The following is a 20,193-nucleotide window of genomic DNA, read 5'->3' as shown; positions in this document are numbered from 1 at the left end:
GGTCTTCTGCAAGAACAACCAGTGTTCTTAACTGCTGAGCCATCTCGCCAGCCCCTATTATCACTATTCTTATTTGTGGAGGTCTTAAAGTTTCAGTACTAGCATGTTTTAAATTGTATTAAAAAAAAAAAAAACCTGCACTTTTTCCAATCACATTCTTTTAAATGGTAGTTTTTGTTCAAGAGAAAGCATTAAAAAAAAAAAAAATTCTATTACTGTGAATACCAATGGTAAAAAACAGGTTGAATAATGCTTTGCCATTATCACCAAAAAGTCTTTGTATGTCTATATAACTATCTAGTAAATTAAACCCATTTTAATTGTGTACATTTTTTAAAAAAAGACGTTACACCACAATTTACAAAAGGGATTTTATGCTTTCATGAGTCAAGAATTCAATCTACTAAATGGCTAGGCATTTATTATATTTGTAATAATGTTTTTAAAAATGCAAACCTGAATGAAGGCAGATGTGCGTTTTGCAGGGTCCCACAGAAATTCAACTGCATTTAACTGGCTTGGATTTGTCCTTGTGTCAATTATCCCCACAGACATTGGAATATCTGCATGTTCAAAAACAAGTTACAAAACAATGCATCCATTTTAAGTAATTAAAAGACTTACAGTTTGAGCTGGGTGTGGTGGCACACTCAAGTGAGTCCCATCTACTCAGGAGGCTGAGGTAGGGGAATGGCTTGAGCCCAAGAGTTCAAGCCCAGCCTAGGCAGCATAGTAAAACCCCATCTTGGAAAAACCAAAACCAAAACAAAACAAGTAACAAAAACAAAACAAACAAACAAACCAAAAAAAAACCAAAAAAACAAAACAATAAAACTTACTATATTATGTTCTATGGAAATAATTACATCCATGTTGAACTTTTCCTTCAACGTTCTTCGTAGTCAACCTTGTCTTCAATATCAAAATCCACCTAACAAGAATCACAGTTTCTCCTACCATGGTTTGTATTTCATTTCATTAAGAATATGATGGATGGTGCCAATTGGGAATTAAAATAGTTTCAAAATCATAAAATCCTGGTTGAGGTTAGTTTAGCACCAAAAAACTACTTCACTTTTCAAGCATAAAACAATTCTCAAGAAACAAAACCTACTAACACCAAAGCTTTATCCACACAATTACTTTTACATGGTGCCAACACGTCCATTATAGCTACACAGCACCTTCATCTCCATGGTCTTTTGACGGCCACCTGTACCTAAATCGAGAAGTCTGTCTCCTGGGCGATTCCACTTCCAACCTTCAAGCTGCTGATGCTCTGTATACTGTAGCCGTCTGTCGTGGAACACAACCCTTATGATGCTCTATGAAGCAGGAAGAAAATAAGTACATTTAAACTACTCTAGGTAAAAGGTAGAGACATTTTCATTTCTTATTAGCCACCAATACCAGGTGAGCATACAAAAACAGATTTATCAGATTCTCCTCAAAATATTCCTTCTGTGAAGTTGGGCATGGTGGCTCGTACCTATAATCCCAGCCCTTGGGAGGCTGAGGCCAGCCAGGCTTACATACACAGTGAGTCCAAGGCCAGCTTGGATTATTATATAGTCACACTTTGTTTCCAAATAAGAAAAGAAATCCCCACTGTGAACTTTTCTGTTCTTGGATACCTGGTTTATGATAAATTTATTTGGTATAAAGAATTACAACAAAATCAAGCAGCACAAATTTAAAAGGTATACATTTTATAAAAGAATGTGATACTGCACTTTTAAAAAAAAAATTGCTCCGGGCGTGGTGGTGCACGCCTTTAATCCCAGCAGTCGGGAGGCAGAGATAGGCGGATCCTCTGTGAGTTCGAGGCCAGCCTGATCTAGAGAGTGAGTTCCGGACAGCTGGAGCTACAGGGAGACCCTGTCTCAAAAAGACCAAAAAAAAAAAAAAAAAAAAAATCAATGTATATGCCCATAAAATTAATAAGAATTATTATTTTGGGAGGAGGGTGCTTTTTGAGACAGGATTTTCCTATAGCCCCAGCTAGCCTGGAACTCACTATATAGACCAGGCTAGCCTCAATCTTACAGAGATCACTGCTTCTGCTTTCTAAGTACTGTGAATTACATTTCTATTAAGAAAATGCCAGCTGTACACAAGAATTATAGAAAATGAAAAGATACTATAAATAGAGATAAAAGAACTCCAGACACAACAGTAAACGGTATTAATTTTAAATAATTCTTGGTATAACAACTTGTGCCTGCAATATGAGCACTCTGGAAACTAAGGCAGGCAATCTTAAGTTTGAGGCCAGCATGATGTACCTATCAAGACACTGTCTCAAAAGTAACAATAACAATCACTCTGAGTTTCTTTAAAGAGACAGGCTTGTAAGATTGCTCAGTGATGCCAGGCATGGTGGCACACACCTTTAATACCAGCACTTGGGAGGCAGAGGCAGGCGGATCTCTGTGAATTCAAGGCCACCCTGGTCTACATAGTGAGTTCCAGGACAGCTGGGGCTATAAGGAGACCCTGGCTCAAAAAGACAAAAAAAAAAAAAAAAAAAAAAAAAACCCAAAGAAGAAAGACTTACCGTTGGCCCACACATAAAAAAAAAAAAAAAAAAAAAAAAAAAAAAAAAAAAGCCCAGTGAATAAAGCACTTGCTGTGAGCCCAACACCCTAAATCCAATCCCAAGAACCCATGCCAAGGTGGCAAGAGAGAACAGACTCATAAACACTAATAAGAAAATAAATCAATTTAAAAAATTTAAAAGACAGTCGTTCTAGCTGGGCCTAGTGGAACAACGCCTATAATTCTTACTATTTGGGAAGCTAGAGGATCACAAATATGAGGCTAGCTAGAGTGAGTTCAAGGTCATCCTGCGCAACCTAGTAAGACCCTGTCTCAAAATTTAAAACTAAAAAGTGGAGCCAGGCATGATGGCTCACATCTGTAATCCCAGCACTTTTAAGACAGGTAGGACGATCACCACAAGTAAGTTTCAAGCCAGCCTGAGCTACATAATGAGTTCTAGGCCATCCAAGGATCCATAGTAAGACCCTGTCTCAAAACAAAAAACAAAAAGAACCCAACAAAACAAAACAAAAAACTAAGGGGTGGGTGTAGGGGTCTTAAAGTAGAAGATATGCAAGAAAACTGGAAGGGAAAAAACTATTAATTGGAGGTTCTGGTTAAAAGGAAACTCCATCTATAAACCTAGGAATAGATAAAAGGACAACCAATACAGCAAAAACCAGGATAGCAGAGCCCAGAGAGGAGGGGCATGACTATAATCCCAATGCTTCAGCGGCTGAGGCAAAAGGATTAGAAACTCCAAGTCAGCCTAGGCTACAAAGTGAAACAATCATTCATAAAAAAAAACAAAAACACCAAGCAGAGAAAGAGAAAGCACATCAGCAAGCATGTTTGCACAAACAAGAACTTCCAAACACCTCTGACATAGCATTCAGTTCCCCCAAATTTCAGTTCAACAGTCAAAGATCATAGGGCTAGTAGATAAAACTTAAAGGCTGTAGTGTAGCCAGATGAAAAAGCCAGTGAAAGATATCTCCAATGAACTCATTCTAGTCCTTGCTCTGTTCTAGCTCCCAGAGAACAACAAAATCAGACGTGGTTTATTAGATGAAAGGTGAGCTAGAAGGAAAACGTTTTAAAACAGACTGTTATCAGCACACTAATGTTTACATAAACTGCTATGATGTCAGCAGAAGGGATCTCTCTGGCCGGTTTCCTAGGTGACAGCTCATTAGCTCCTGAACTGTCAGGGTTGCCTTCCTTTTTCACTTGACTTAATCTTATATAGTATTTTCTTATGTTTTAACTTGAAAGTGAATCCAAGGATTCAACAACTTAACACGATTAACCCTTAACTTAATCTGAAGGGCATTTTAATTAGCTTGCCAAAAAGCCATTTTTTCTTTTTTTAAATTTTTATTTAATTTTTCATTTTTGGTCTTTTTATAGCCCCAGGTGGCCTGGAACTCACTATGTAGACCAGGCTGGCCTTGAACTAACAGAGATGCACTTGCCACTGCCTCCCAAGTGCTAGGATTAAAGGTATGTGCCACCATGCCCTGCTGCCAAAAGCATTTTAAAAAGAAGTTGCAGCTATCTATCTGACTAGCTATTTCTTTTTTTTTAAATGTGAATGTGTGTATTGCCTGCATGCAGGTAAGTGCACCCATGTTGTACAATGCCCATGGAGGACAGAAGAGGCTGTCAGATCCCCTGGAACTGGAGTTACAGGCAGTCGTTAGCTGTCATGTGGGTGCTGGGATTCGAACCTGGGTCTTCTGTAAGACCAATCAGTGTTCTTAACCACTGAGTCATCTCTCCAGCCCATGACTACCTATTTCTAAATCAAGGAACTGCTTTAAAAGGCAGTTTTTACTGATAAATGACAAGTGTATCAAAATAGATTTTTTTCAGTGCTTTGCTGGAAATTCAATTTTCAGCTTTTGGTGTGCATATCAGTTATATCTTCCTTGGAATACCAATGGTCTTGAAGGATAAAATGAGCTAAAAACATGAATTACTAAATTGTATAACCCAACACACACATAAAGAGCAAAAGAGCATGGGTAGTGGGGGTTACCTGAGGTTGCAGAGACAGCTCAGCAGTTAAGAGCACTTATTGCTTATGGCAATGGATGCTGGTTCAAGTCCCAGCACCCACATGGTGGCTCACAACTGCCTGTAATTCTACTTCTAAGGCATCTGACCTCTTCTGGCCTCTGACCCTTCTGGCTCCTGCATGTATATGGTGCACACAAACTCATGCAGGTGCACACACACACAAAAATCTTAAAAAAAAAAAAAAAAAGGAGCACAAGGGAGAAATAGGTGAAACAAGACTGGGCAACTGTTGGTAGCTGTTTAAGCCGGCAAGAGACCTTCCCATGAGCACTCAATATAGACACCAATGCAGTTTTCATCTGATGCCACATAGTAGATATGTGTGAATTCACTGCATCATTCTTCGACCTCTGATGTGTTCCAATTTTACAAAAATTAAAAGCTAATAAGCCAGACCTGGTGCATAGGTCAGTAATCTCAGCTACCAGGGAAGCTAAGGCAGAAAGATTATACATTCAAGGCTTGTGAGGGCTACAGAGGGAATTCAAGGCCAGTTTACTGGGATTGTCACATGAAGCCCTGGATTCAATCCTCAAGCACCTGCATATACCCAGTATAGTGGCATACCCACAATCCTAGCACCGGGTAGTAGAGACAGAAAGGTAAGAAATTTAAGGTAAACCAGACATGGTGGCACTCGCCTTTAATTCCAGCACTTAGGAGGCAGAGGCACTCAGATCTCTGTGAGTTCAAGACCTGGTCTACATAGTGAGTTCCAGGACCGCTGGGGCTAGGGAGAGCCTGTCTCAAAAAAAAAAGAAAAGAGGGGAGGGGAGGGGGGAGGGGGAAGGGGAGAGAGGAGAGAGGTAAGAGGAGGGGAGGTGGGGGGAGAGGGGAGGGGAGAGGGAGAGGGGAGAGGAGAGAGTGCAGAGAAAGAAAGAAAAAAAGAAATTCAAGGTAATCCTTGGGCTATGCGATGAATTTTGGGCCAGACTTTTAGAGGTAGTTTTAAAGGACTCAATAAGACCCCATTAAGCACTAGTTAATTTTATTACAAAATCCATAATAAAAACAAATTGTCAACCCTTTCACACTAACATTTTTTTAAAGCAGCATGCTAAAGCAAATCTAACTTTCAAAATGTCAGAAAAATGCAGTCAGATCGCCTCTTAGAAATATATATTATATATGTAAATAAAAGGATTTTTAAGGTGTTAAATGAACGTAGTTTCCTCACATTACCTTTTAAAGAGTTATGTAGGCCAGTGAGATGGCTCAGCTGGTGAGGTGCTAGCTGCCTGGTGGCCATATGAGCACAGTGGCATGCACACAATGCATCTGCACACACCCATCCCAGTAAAAAAATTTTCTTAAAAAATTTTAAAAGGTTTTATTTTTGCTTGGGCTGCTAGTGTGCTGGATAGCTTTAGTGCCAACTTGACACACCTGGGTTGAGGGAGCCTCAATTGGGGAATTGCACAATCTTCATTGGACTGGCCTGTGGCCATGTCCATGGAGCATCTTCTTGATTGGTGAGTGATGTGGGAGGGCCCACTGTGGGTGGTGCCACCCTTGGGCAGGTTGGCCTGTGTTATATAAGAAAGCAGGTTGAATAGGGGCCAGGAGAGCAAGCCAGTAAGCATCGTTCCTCCATGGCCTGTGCTCCAGCTCCTGCCTCCAGGTTCTTGCCCTGAGTTCCTACCTTGGACTCTGATGAACTGTGACCTGGGAGATGTAAGCCAAATAAACCCTTTCCTTCCCAAGTTGGTAGTGGTCAGAGTGTTTTGTCACAACAATGGAGAAACAAGGTAGAACAGGTGGTATAGGCCTTTATGAGTGTTTTGCCTACATGTAAAGGCACCTGGTGCTTGTGGAGGTCAGGAAAAGGTGCCACATCCCCTAGAACTGGAATTATAATTGTTAGCCACCATATGGTATGTGCTGAAAACCAAACTTGGGTCTGATGCAAGAGCAGCTATTAACCATAGCTCATGGTCATCTCTCCAGCAGCACCACCACTCTCTAGAATTTGCTGTGGTGATGGGTTTTGTTCCCCATAACTGCCTAGCCAATTCCTACTTCCTATTATTATCACACCATCCTCTGAAGAGGTTACCCAAATTGCCAATAGGGAATTGGGATGCAAACCGCTCTGGCTTCTTCCATGCTGAACAGGGACGCAGGGTGACAGCCTCAAAATCTTTTAATAAAAACTTTTACATCAAGATGGCTCAGAGGGTAAGGGGGTACTTGTCACCAAGGCTGACAATCTGAGTTCAATCTCTAGAACCAACATGGTAGAAGGAGTGAACTGACTCCTGTAAGCTGTCCTCTGACACGTGTCGTGGCAATGACACACACACACACTCATGCACAAATAATTTTTTAAAATCTTATGTGAGCCAGATGTGGTGGCGCACACCTTTGATCCCAGCAGAAGCAGGCAGGCGGATCTCTGTGAGTTCAAGGCCAGCCTGGTCTACATAGTGAGTTCCAGGACAGCTGGGGCTACAGGGAGACCCTGTCTCAAAAAACAAAAAAAAAAAAAAAAAAAAAAAAAAAAAAACCAAAAAAACTTACTTGAAAACTGCCACTTTATTCAATCACCATAGTATCTGCTACAAATTTAAAAGTCCTTACCTTTACCAACTTTCCACTGATCTCAGGCATATCTCCCATTTTTCGATTATCCAGCATCCGAATTTCATAAGACTGACCTAATTTAAAGAAATTACATAAAATAAACAATTCATGTAAAGAATATCACTCTTCTGCCGAGCCTGGTGGCACATGCCTTTAATCCCAGCATTTGGGGGGCAGAAGCAGGAGGGTCTCTGTGAATTTGAGGCCAGTCTCGTCTACCTGGTAAATTCTAGGACAGCGTCTACCTGGTAAATTCTAGGACAGCTGGAGCTACAGGGAGACCCTGTCTCATATTAAGACCGAAAAAAAAAAAAAAATCACTATTCTACTAAATTTAACACCTCTCACAACATATGGCTACATGACTTCAATGTCAATTGCTAGAAGCAAACTCAGGTTAATCTTTCTCTTTCTTCCCCCACTCCTCCCACCCAAATCACACTGTTCTTTTCTTCTAACATTATTATAAGACTAAAGATTTTCTTTCAATTTTACCTTTATCTGCCATTCTCTTGCACTAAATTCTTCACTGCATATATATGCATTACCTAAGATCAATTTTGTTTTTCTGAGATACTAATTTATACCATGAAATTCACTTTTTAAAAAAATATTTTTATTTTATGTGTTTGGCTGTATTGCCTGCATGCATGTGAGTGTACCCATGTCGTGCGATGCCGCGGAGGTCAGAAGAGGGCTTCGGACTCCCCTGGAACTGGAGTTAAGGACAGTTCATAACTACCATATGGGTGCTAGGAATCGAACCCAGGTCCTCTGCAAGAGCAGTCAGTGCTCTTAACTGATGAGCCATCTCCCCAGCCCCTTATGCTATTTATTTTATCTTCTCACTAACACAGATTAAAAGCTTGAAATAATCAGATGAATTTATACCTTGTGGTGGCCCACGCCTTTAATCCCAGCACTCAGAAGGCAGAGGCAGGAGGAGCTCTGTGAGTTCAAGACTGGTTTATCAATGAAACACTGTCAAAAAAAAAAAAGAAAGAAAGAAAGAAAGAAAGAAAGAAAGAAAGAAAGAGAGAAAAGAAAAGAAAAGAGAAACACTCGGGAGGCAGAGCCAGACAGATCCCTGTGAGATCAAGGCCAGCCTGGTCTATATAGTGAGTTCCATGCCAGCTGGGGCTACAGGAGACCCTGTCTTAAAAGAAAAAAAGAAACCAAAACCCATCAGAAATCACTTCCTATACACCACCCCTAATCCTACCCTTGCAACCACTAATCTACCTTTTGTCTCCAGGGATTTGGCTACTACAGACATTTCATGAAAGTAGAATCGTGTAATATATGGGGTTTTGGAGGCTGCCTTCTTTTACTTAAAGTAACTTTCTTCCTCCTTATTGCCAGATATTACTGTGTGAGCACGCCAAATTTTGTTCATTCATCAACTGATGTCTATTTTGAATTGTTTCTACTTTTTTTATGACAATGTTTTTGTGTGGATGAAAATCAATTTTTAAAAATATTTTATTTTTATTTTTCGTGTATGCCTGTACTGCATGCATGTATGTGAGTGCATTTGTGTTGTACAGTGCTGCGGAGGTCATAAGAAGGCACTGGATTCCCCTAGAACTGGAGTCAAGGATGGTTTGTAGCCGCCATGTGGGTGCTGGGAATCGAACCCAGATCCTCTGTAAGAGCAGTCAGTGCTCTTATCCACTGAGCCATCTCTCCAGCCCTGAAGAACAATTTTTAAACCTTGAATCCAAGTCACATTTGTTCACTGCTTCATTAATGTTCCCCCCCCCCAAAAAAACAATCCAAAAAACAAAAATTAAAAAACCACATAGATTTCCAAACACTGGTCTAAAAAATTAAGAATAAGCTGCTGCAAAAAAATTAGCCATGAGCTGGGTGTGGTGGCACATGCCTTTAGTTCCCACACTCGGGAGGCAGAGGCAGGCGGATCTCTGTGAGTTCAAGGCCAGCCTGGTCTACACAGTGAGTTCAGGTCATCTGGGACTAGAGGGAGACCCTGTCTCAAAAAGGAGGAAAAAAAAAAAAATTAACCATGTACCATAATCCACAAAAAATGATTTTTGGATTATTTGTCATTAATAAAAATGATAGTATTGGTACTTCATGAAGATGGGATTCTTTTTAAAAAAAAATTTTTATCTTAGCCAGGCATGGTAGCCAGGCGTGGTGGCACACACCTTTAATCCCAGCACTCGGGAGGCAGAGGCAGGCGGATCTTTGTGAGTTCGAGGCCAGCCTGGTCTACATAGTGAGTTCCAGGACAGGTGGGACTACAAGGAGACCCTGTCTCAAAAAGACAAAAAAATTTTTTTTTATCTTATGTGTATGTGTGTATTGCCTGTATGTATGTAACTGCACCCATATCATGCAATGCTCATGGAGGACAGAAGAAGCCATCAGAGTCCCTAGACTGGAGTTACCAACAGTTGGTAGCTGCCATGTGGGTGCTGGATTCAAACCCAGGTCTTCTACAAGAACAACCAGCGTTCTTAGCTGCTGAGCCATCTCTCCAGCCCGAAACCATCCCTCCGAAGATTATTTTTTGGTCTTTTTGAGACAAGGTCTCCTTGTAGCCCCAGATGGCCTGGAACTCACTAGGTAGACCAGGCTGGCCTTGAACACACAGAGATCTGCCTCTGGCTCTGGCTCCTGGCCTCTGCCTCCGTGTGCTAGGATTAAAGGCATGCGCCTCCATGCCTGGCTCAAAACTGAAACTCTTAATAACTACCAATACCCTATCCACACTCCCACTGGCCTATAGAAAGAGTTCTAGAATATATAATGATCAATAAAAGGTTATCAAAATACAACTAAATCACTTCACAACTCGTAAAAGGAAACAGCTATGCATAGTACATTATTAAGAAATATTCTTTAGGGGCTGGAGAGATTGTTCAACAGTTAAGAGCACTGGCTGCTCTTGCAGAGGACCTGGGTTTGGTTCCCAGCACCCACTTGGTGGCTAACAATCATCTATAACTCCAGTTCCAGGGGATTCAACGCCCTCTTTGGCCTCTATGGGCATTGCATGATGTAGGTGCATGCACTTTACATGCAGGGAAAACACTCATATACATAAAAATAGCTACAATGAGCTAATCCAAAATGCAGAACTGAGGTGGTAAGTCTCACTCTCATCAAGTACCAGAGACTTAGCCCTCTGATAAAGGAAATCTATTCCAATTGGATTCTACACAAAGGGAAATCTGGTTACTCCAGGTTTGAACTACAGTTTCTACACTAATGCCAAAGTCAGAGACCTAATTCTTCTTACAGATGGATATTCAGACATAAGCAGGTAAACACAGTTTTCAACTGTGTACTTTTATGGCTCCCCCACATACCAGGTAAGAATTCTTGTTCCAATTTTTACTCAATCAAGTTACTACACAGTCATGAATGTGAAAGCAAAATTATACATGAATATAATCATGTCAGCATTTGTGTTCTGCACCATTAAATGAAATAAAAATACCTGTGTTCTTAAAAACAAAAATTTTAATTAAAAAAAAAAAAAAAAAAAAAAAAAAAAGGACTGTAGAGATGACTCAGTAGTTAAGAGCGCCTTACACAGGAACACAGGAACTGTGTTTGGTTCCCAGTACCCACAAAGCAGCTAACAACCATTCAGCTATCAACCATCTGTAACTCCAGTTCCAGGGGGTCCAAAGCCCCCTTCTGACCACCCTTGGGCATTGCACACATGTGGTCCATTTACATTCATACATACAGGCAAAACGCACATACACAAAGCCCGTGGAAGCTGGATGAGAATGTCGAATCCCCTGGAACTGGAGTTACAGATGGTTGTTAGCCACCATGTGGGTGCTGGGAACTGAACCCAGATGCTCTGCAAGAGCAGCTAGTGCTCTTAACTGCTGAGCCATCTCTCCAGCCCCATCTTCCAAATTTCTTAATAATAATTACAAGTATATAGTCTAAAATTTATTGCTCAATGAATTAAAGATGTCATTTAATGACAGAAAAAAAATAATATACATGAACCTTTTACTGCACATGAACATATGTAATTCCAAATTTTGTTAAAAGAAAATCTATACATAGAAATAAACCAATGCACCACTGACTGTTATAATCAATTTTAGCTTTTAAATTCATCTTTTCAAGCTTTTCTAAGATAAGCAAGTATTGGCTTCATTATAACCCTGGCTGGCTTCAAAATCAGAGATCTGTCTGTCTCTGTTTTCCAAGTGTTAAAATTAAAAGGCATACATTTATCAACACACCCAGCCATACTCAGAATCTTAAAAATAAGAACATGCCCAGTGTGGTAGCCTTTAATGTCAGGACTCGGAAAGCAGAGGCAAGGGGATCCCTGTGAGTTTGAGGCCAGTTTGGCCTCCTACATAGTGAGTTCCAGATCAGGTGGGGCTACAGGGAGACCCTGTCTCAAAAAGACCAAAAAATAGCCTGGCATGGTGGCACATGCCTTTAATCCCAGCACTCAGGAGGCAGAGGCCAGCCTGGTCTACACAGGGGGAGTTACAGGCCAGCTGGGGCTATAGGGAAACCCTGTCTCAAAAGGACCAAAAAAAAAGCAGCATGCTCTTTTAGTATATCTATCCAACTAATTCTCTAATTCTACGTATTCAAACAGCTAAGAGTATCTCAGAAAAAAGTCCTTTCCAAAGGTAAACTCCAGGCAAGATATGAGTAGATACAATTTTATATAATTTATTTAACCACTGACTCCATCTCAGCACAGCTTATATCTATTTTCAGCACAAATCTGTCTCATGTCCAAAACCCAGGTGGCTAGCTGAACTTCTGATTCATTTTCAAGTTCCACTGTCCCTAAAAATAACTGACAACCTTTCCTACTTGCTCCGCCTTTAGATGAAAAACCCTGCATTAAATCTTGCTCCACACCTTCTTCAATGCAAATCAGTTTTGACAAACTATTACTCTGTTGACTCACAGAAAAAAGTACTACAGCTTTTGCTAACTAAATTTGTACAATTTAAGAACCCAATTTTTAATTATTACCAGCAATTCTGATTACAATACCAAAACATTTCTTTTCAATTTTTGTAGATTTTTTACCTATCAAGATATGACAAAATACTAACCTTGGTTTAAGTAAGTAAGAGTCTCATCGTGTAGTTTCACTGCTGGTGAAGTGGCAGCACACATCACATACTGAAAGGGGGGGTGTTTAGCCTCACCATCCAAGGAAAGGCTGGAATCTTCCTGCTTGAAAATGGGCAATGCCAACACATCACTGAAAAGCAAAATATCAAAAGTGACCTTACTTTGGGTCTACAATATTTGAAAGCATATAAATGTTTATACATTTATGGATCATTCTCTCCCCACCCCCATGCTGGGAATGGAACCCAGCACTGTGCACATGCTAGGTAGTCAAGGGATAGTTTCAATTATAATTTAAGCTCAGAAATAATCGGTAGAATAAAAGAACTATTAATGCCAATTTGGCTCATCTAAAAGATAGTATAAGTAACCCATTTCTCAAATGGGGATGGAGGGCATGAGGAGGAGACAAAAAAGGAAAGTTGAGACTGGGCACTTGCCTAACATACACAAAGCCCTAGGCTCAACAAATACCCAAAATCACCACCAAAAACAAACAACCACCACCAACAAAAATACTCTGGAAATTTTTTCTTTTAAAATCAGTAAGCAGTGACTAGGGATATAGTTCAGCTGGTAGGACCTGGGCTACATGAGACCCTGTCTCAATAAAATAAATAAGAATAATTACAAATTAAATCAAATCAATAAACTCCACATTATTTCCATTTAAATAAAGAGCAAGAGTGGATAGCCTATTTTGCTGCCAAAGGTAGGTCACACTGGCACCACCAAGTTACAAAGAAGCAAACATCTGAATAAAATGGCACTTAACAAAAAGTTCCCCAAAAGGCCTGGCTATGCTGAGAACATAAAGCTTCAGAGTCTCAGTCTAAAACAATGGCTTGTGCAAAGCAAATTGTCAATAGGAACAGCTGTTCTTTTCCTTCCAGGAATAATCTGCAGCCTGACTGGGAAGGGCATTCAGGGGTCTTCTGGGACTCTGTCTATATTCTGTTAGCCTTATGGTTAAACACACCTGGTTATGTTCGGTTTGCTTTTATTGGTGTTTAACAGCATTACTGATATCTATAAAGTGATCTTTTAAAAATGTGTTAAATTCCCAGTATTCCATAAACTAGTCACAGTGGCTCATACCTGTAATCCCAGAAGAACAAGGTCATCCTTGGCTACAGTCAGTTTAAAGCCAGCTTGGGCTATACAAGATCCCAACTTCAAAAAAAAAAAATTCCTCTCTGTCCAATAGCAGTGACTCACCATGCTGACACCCACCCAACAGTAATCACTGGCTTACATTCTGTCTCCACTAACCTGTGTTTTCTAGACATTTAATGCCAATGGAATCATACATTTTATATATATTGTCTCCCATGAAGGGTTTGTTTCACTTAGCATGTTTTCAGGTCCATCGTGATATAGCATGGACCAGGACTCCTCTCCTTCCCTCAGCTTTATGACACCATATGGGCAGAACACATTCTGCATCTGTTCTGATGAATGTTTAGGCTGCTTCCCTATTTTAGCTATCATGAATAATGTTATGAACACATTTTCAAGCTTCTGTGCAGACATGATTCACCTCTTCTTTTGTATGCAGATACCTCAGGAGAATTACTGGACCATGTAGCCAAATGGTTTTTCAAAAGCAGCTGTACCACTTACATATCCATCATTAAAACATGGAGAGTAATTATTTATTTGGTTTTTTTCCCTTAATTTTTAAAAGATTTATTTTATTTTTAATTATGTGTGTATGTCTGTGTGGGTATGCGCATGTGAGTGTAGGTGCCCATGGAAGCCAGAAGATTCTGATCCCCTGGAACTGGAGTCATACATGGTTGTGATCTGCCTTGAGTAGGTGCTGGGAATGGAACTCAGGTCCTCTGCAAGAGCAGCAAGTGCTCTTAACCACAGAGCAGTCTCTCCAGCCCATTTTATTTTTTTGATGCAAGTTCTCATGTAGGCTGACTTCGAACTCACTATGTAGCCAAGGAATTATCTTGAACTCTTGATCCTCCTGCCTCTACCTCCCAAGTGCTAAGATTATGGGCATGTACCACAGAAGTGCTAGATGTAATATATAAATACATAAAGATAATTTGTTATTCAAATTCCCATTAACTTTTTTTTTGAAACAGCATCTTGCTATGTAGTCCAGAATAACCTCAAATTCACAATCTTCCTGCTGCCTAGCCTCCTGAGTGCTGGGATCACAGGTATGTGTTACCTGGCCCCAATTTTTTTCCCTTAATTAAAAATAAAATGTGGGCCAAGAGTGGTAGCACATACCTTCAATCTCAGCACTTGGAAGGTGGATCTCTGTGAGTTTGAGGCCAGCCTGGTCTACATAGCAAGTTCCAGATCAGCTGGGGCTACAGGGAGACCCAGTATCAAAAAAAAAAAAAAAAATATTGTGGGCTGGGAACGTGGCTCAGTGGCAGAACACATGCCTAGCATGTGCAAGGCCCTAGGTTCAGCCCTAGATAGAAGAAGAGAGAAAAGGCAGACAGAACAGGGTATGCTAGTAATTCCAGCATTCACAAAGTTGAGGCAGGAAGACCCCCAGTTTGAGGTTGATCTGGACAACACAGTGAGACAATATATTCCAAAAGAAGAAGACTATGTATTCCAATTAAGGCAGAAAACCAGAATCAGATCATTTCATTCCTCTAAACTCTCCATTGGCTGGCTTTCAACCAGGGTCCTTACAAAAGCACAAGGCCCAACCCACTGTGCTTCTCACATCAACCTCCCAGTACACCTTTTTTAGGGCCATTCACTGGCTCTGCTCTTCTACTGGATTCCCAAACAACGAGGGTTCCACACACACACACACACACACTCTCTCTCTCTCACTCACTCACTCACTCACTCACTCACTCACTCACTCACTCACTCACTCACTCACCGTGCTCCATCTACAGCTCTGGTCACTTCCCAGTACAGGTGATCTTTTAAGTTTGTACCCTCCTAAATATAACCACCTCCAAATGTGTTTCTTCACTTACTATCTAACATAAAGGAGCCAAAATATTTGTTGAATCAATTAAATACTTACAACATTAATAATCAATTCTTACAAAATGGAAAAGTAGGTCTCCAGACAATTCAAGATTCTGTATGTTGTATATGAGTGCCAACAGTCAATAGCCTTTGTAATCCCATAAATGGAAACAGACTTTGAATATTAAAGACAGATTCTTAAACTAAACTAAGTAAATTTCTTTCTTTAATTTACACGTAAAATTATACATATTTATGGAGCAGTGTGTGATGTTTCAAATAAGTGGAACATTTCTAAATAAAATACATAATGGAAGCTATAGCAGGTTTAATCCTGTAACTTCCCAGCCTCAAAATACATAAAACCAGATGAAGTATTTTGTAAGAAAAGCTGAAAGATATACATGGTAGCAAATTTTAACTGAGGTTAGCACCAAAAGTTGTGACTTAAAAAAACCACAATGAAGCAGGCATGGTGTGGCATGCCTGCAATCCCAGCACAGACACAGGATCAGAGTTCAAGGTTACTCTTTAGCCATGTATAGATATGAAGGCCAGCGTAGCCTACAGGAGACTGTGTCTCACAAAATAAACAAATATGCCTGATGTGGTAGTACAAACCTGTAATCCTAGCACTAGAAGTAGAAGCAGAAGAGATCAGTCATTCAAGACCAGCCTTGGCTACACAGAGAGTTTAAGGCCAGCCTGAGCTGTGTGAGACCCTGTCTCAAAAGAAAAAATGAAGAAGAAAAAAGAAAACCGCCACAAACTTGATCAAATGAATATGTGAAGAACTAAAAGGACACTAAAAATCCAGTGATGCCAGCTGCCTTCCAGGACAACTGGCCCCTGGGAGACACCAATGCACTGCATATCCTTTCATAGCTCTAAAAGGCAACTGTAAGAATGTGTTGAGTTTGGGTCTGGAGAGATGGCTGAGTGGTTAAGAGCACTGGCTGCTCTTGCAGAGTACCTGGGTTTGATTCCCAGCATCCACATGGTGGCTAAGAACCATCTGTAACTCCAGTTTCAGGGAATCTGACGATCTCTTCTGACCTCTGCTGGCACTACATGATGCAGGTGCACTTATGTACATGCAGGCAATACACTCATAACACATAAAATAAAATATCTGAAAAAAAGAATGTGTTAGATTTCAAAAATCAAGTTAAAATTTGATGTCTTCTTAATGATAAGAAGGTAACAAAAACATTCGGATAAGTGAAATTCTAAAGGATTCCAAAGACAAAAGGCTGGCTAGATGGTTCAGTGGGTAAAGGTGCTTGCTATGCAAGCCTGCAAATCTGAGTTCAATGCCCAGAACCCAAATGGTGAAGGAGACGGTCAGGCTCCCCAAAATTGACTTGTACATGCACCACACACACAAATAATAAAACGTAGCTGGGCGTGGTGGCACACACTTTTAAACCCAGCACTCAGGAGGCAGAGGCAGGCGGATCCCGGTGAACTCAAGGCCAGCCTGGTCTACATAGCAAGTTCCAGGCCAGTTAGGGCTAAAGGGAGACCCTGTCTCAAAAAATAATAAATAAATAAATAGACCCTGTCTCCAAAAATAAATAAATAATAAAAATCCCTTTAAAAGTTTCAAAAGAATAAAACCAAGATGGAAATAACAGCATAGAGACCTGAACGAATAGATCAACCTTTACCCACTCACCTCTACTAAGAATGAGAAAGAGCAAATAGTTGGAGGCAGAAGACCACCAGTGCTCCAGAAACTACAGAGTTCCAGGCAGCAAGGGCAGGGGGCGGGAGGGGGGCGCAGGCAAGCAGGTGCGCAGCCCTGCACTATCACATTATTCTTTTTAAAAGAACTCTTCAGTTCAGGATTGCCTAACAATCCTATAGGCTGAAATCTAGGCAAAGTGCAGTAACCATGAACAAGCCTGCAATTCAAGATAGCCTCTCACCAAAGGGCACTTTTCCAGTCTGAGGAAAGAATCACAGAACTACATTGTGATTTGGGTGGCCTTATGGGTCTAGCCCCTACCCCGAGTTGAACTGGACAGGAAAGAGCCAAGGACATGGGTGAAGGAACTGAAAGGAAGCTTTTATAAGGATGTCTGTCCAGGAACTGCTAAATTTGGACTAAGGTGCCCCCCCCCAGGTAGAAAGTACGCCCAGGGGTCTGACAAGCAAATGAAAAGTCACAAGCATCAAATTATCCCAAGTAATTCTGCAATGCCAAGACTCAAAAATAACCAGCATAAAAGGACAAACAAGACTCTAGGAATAAGAAGCCAAAGCAAAAACAACAGATGCCATAACAACCAGTTCCAGATTCTGTCTGCTGGTACCCAGCTCTTTTTGTTTCTGTTGCAGAGGAATCAAGGCCTGCAAACCACTTGTAGAAGACCTTCCTGATAACTGAAATCTTGTTGGGTTAAGCCAGTGAGAATCACTTTTGGGAAATTTAAGAGCAGAAGAAGAAAAGCAGGTGGAAAGACGGGAAGCTGAACCCACGGCTGCAAGGTCAGGGAGCAGTGCTTGTGCAAGGGCATTATGGTCTCCTCTCCACCCTCCCAGCACCTCTACTATCCAAGGACTCAGCTAGATCCATCTCTTGTAAGGAGTGCAGTGTAACTGGACACAGAAACGATTTGGACTACCAAAGACTCCAGATGTTAGAATTATCAGACCCAAATTATAAAATTATGTTTACCCTGTTTGAAGAAAGTTCTGTCTGGAAAGTTCTGCAGAAAACAGAAAACTTTAAAGGACGGCAAACCCAAAAAATACGTAGAATTTCTAGAAGTAGAAATTAAAATGGTCAAAATTCAGAACTCAGGTTTAACAGCAGCTCTGACTGAAGTGACTGCTAAATTAGGAAAATAGGGCAGGTAGAAATAAAGTATCCAGAGACAGCACAGAGAGGGAGATGGTGGAGAATATAAGAGAGTTAAGGAGATGTCACATTAACTGGCATTCTAGAAGTGGAAAAGAGTAGTCCAGCAGAGGAGCACCTAGAGATAAAGGCTGAGCAAATTCCAAGTAGCAAGTGAGGGAACTGGTCCTGAGACTAGGAAGCCACCTAGGAAAGTAGGGGAGGAAAGGGAGGAGAGGGAAGGAAGGGAGGTCACTATCCCATGGAGCAGCATAAAGGAAGCATTCAAATAGGGCAATGAGTCGACTACAACTAAGATAATGTGGACAGTCCCTGTCCATTAATAGATTGCATGTGCAATCATATCCTTGCTGAAAATGAGTTAAAACCACCAAATCTAGAATGCATTCCAGGAGAACATCACTAAATCCTTTATCTCCCTTGAGACAGGGCTTCATGAGGCTTAGGCTGGCCTGAAATTACTATATACCAAAGATAGCCTTGAACTTCTGATCCTCCTGCCTCTACCTCCCAAGTGCTAGAATTACAGGTGTGTACCATTATGCCTGGTTTCTGAACTTTAAATAGTTAATTCCAAGCCTAGTACAAGCTATAGAGTAAGACTAAGAAAAACAGGGGCTGGAGAGATGGCTCAGCGGTTAAGAACACTGGTTGTTCTTGCAGAAGACCCAGGTTGGAATCCCAGCACCCACATAGCAGCTAACAACTGTCCGTAACTCCAGTCCCAGGGGATCCGACAGCCTCTTCTGACCTCTGTGGGCATTGCACGGCACAGGTGCACTTACCTACATGCAGGCAATACATGCATACACATAAAATAAAAATAATAAAATTTTTAAAAAAAGACTAAGAAAAACAAAGGCTGGTGAAATGGTTTATCAAAGATAGAGGCACTTGCTGCCAATCCTGAGGACCTGAATTTGATCCCAGAGCTCCACGTGGTAGGAAAAAGCCAATGTTCACAGCTGAACATCAACCTCTGGCACACACACACACACACACACACACACACACACACACACACACAACTGCAATTTTTAAAATATTTTATTTATTGCCAGGTATGGTGGTGAATGTCTTTAATCCCAGCACTTGGGAGGCAGAGGCAGGCGGATCTTTTTGAGTTCGAGGCCAGCCTGGTCTACATAGTAAGTTCCAGGACAGCTGGGGCTACAAGGAGACCCTGTGTCAAAAAGGAACAAAAAAAAAGAAAACAAACGAGGGCTGGGAATTGCAACTCAGTTGATAGAGTGCTTGCCTAACATGTACAAAGGCCTGGGTTCAATCCCCAGCATCCACATACACCAGGCATAGTGGTGCATGCCTACAATGTCAGTACTGGAAAGTGGAGGCAGGAAGATCAGAAATTCAAGGGATACATGAGACCCTGCAGAAAGGAAGGAATGAGGGGAGGGGGCAGGAGGTCAGGCAGACAGACAGACCTCATCTCATGAAAAAAAAAATTCAGCTCATACAGAGAGCATCAACATACTTGAAAAAATACAATCTTGATATTTTAAAAAAAGAAGAGATGGGGCTGGGGATTTAGCTCAGTGGTAGAGCGCTTGCTTAGCATGCGCAAGGCCTTGGGTTCGGTCCTCAGCTCGGGGGTGGGGGGAAGGAAAAAAAAAAAAAAAGAGAGCTGAAGATAAAAAGACAAGAGTAAAATAAGAGAAAAATAAGCCAAGCCCAGTAATACAGACGTGTAATCCCAGCACCTAGGATGGCGAGGTAGGAAGACCTTGAAATAGGAGGCCATACTGGGCTACAGTGGTTAAGTTCCTGTCTGAAAGAAAACCAGGGGCTGGAGAGATGGCGCAGTGTTTAAGAGCACTCACTGGCTGCTTTTGCAGAAGACTCAAATTCAGTTCCCAGCACCCACATGGCAGCTGACAATCATCAGTAACTCCAGTTTCAAGGGATTCAATGCCCTCTTCTGACCTCCATGGGCTTTGCATGCATGAGTGCACTTACATATACATGCAGGCAAAATATACATACAATACAAATAAATAAAATCTTTAAGAAAGAAAGAAAGAAAGAAAGAAAGA

General features: G+C 41.0%; 1 protein-coding gene across 4 annotated transcripts in view; it reads right to left on the bottom strand.

Moving 5' to 3' along the window:
* Positions 1–20,193, bottom strand: part of Ubp1 (upstream binding protein 1) — a 51,500-nt gene that overhangs the window by 23,518 nt on the left and 7,789 nt on the right. For all 4 annotated transcript variants that reach the window (XR_003849600.1, XR_003849601.1, XM_008833426.3 and 1 more), the window contains exons 2-5: positions 12,291–12,442; positions 7,204–7,280; positions 1,220–1,325; positions 457–563 (exon numbers count right to left, since the gene is read on the bottom strand). Coding sequence is in view for 2 of the 4 variants with exons in the window: in XM_008833426.3 (XP_008831648.1) it covers positions 457–563; positions 1,220–1,325; positions 7,204–7,280; positions 12,291–12,442 (442 nt within the window). In the remaining 2 variants the exon portion in view is untranslated. The remainder of the gene's footprint in view (positions 1–456; positions 564–1,219; positions 1,326–7,203; positions 7,281–12,290; positions 12,443–20,193) is intronic.

Source organism: Nannospalax galili, unplaced genomic scaffold, assembly GCF_000622305.1.
Source record: "Nannospalax galili isolate Female #2095 unplaced genomic scaffold, S.galili_v1.0 scaffold1176, whole genome shotgun sequence".
In the NCBI taxonomy this organism is placed as follows: domain Eukaryota; kingdom Metazoa; phylum Chordata; class Mammalia; order Rodentia; family Spalacidae; genus Nannospalax; species Nannospalax galili.
This window is presented reverse-complemented; position numbering and strand designations above follow the sequence as displayed.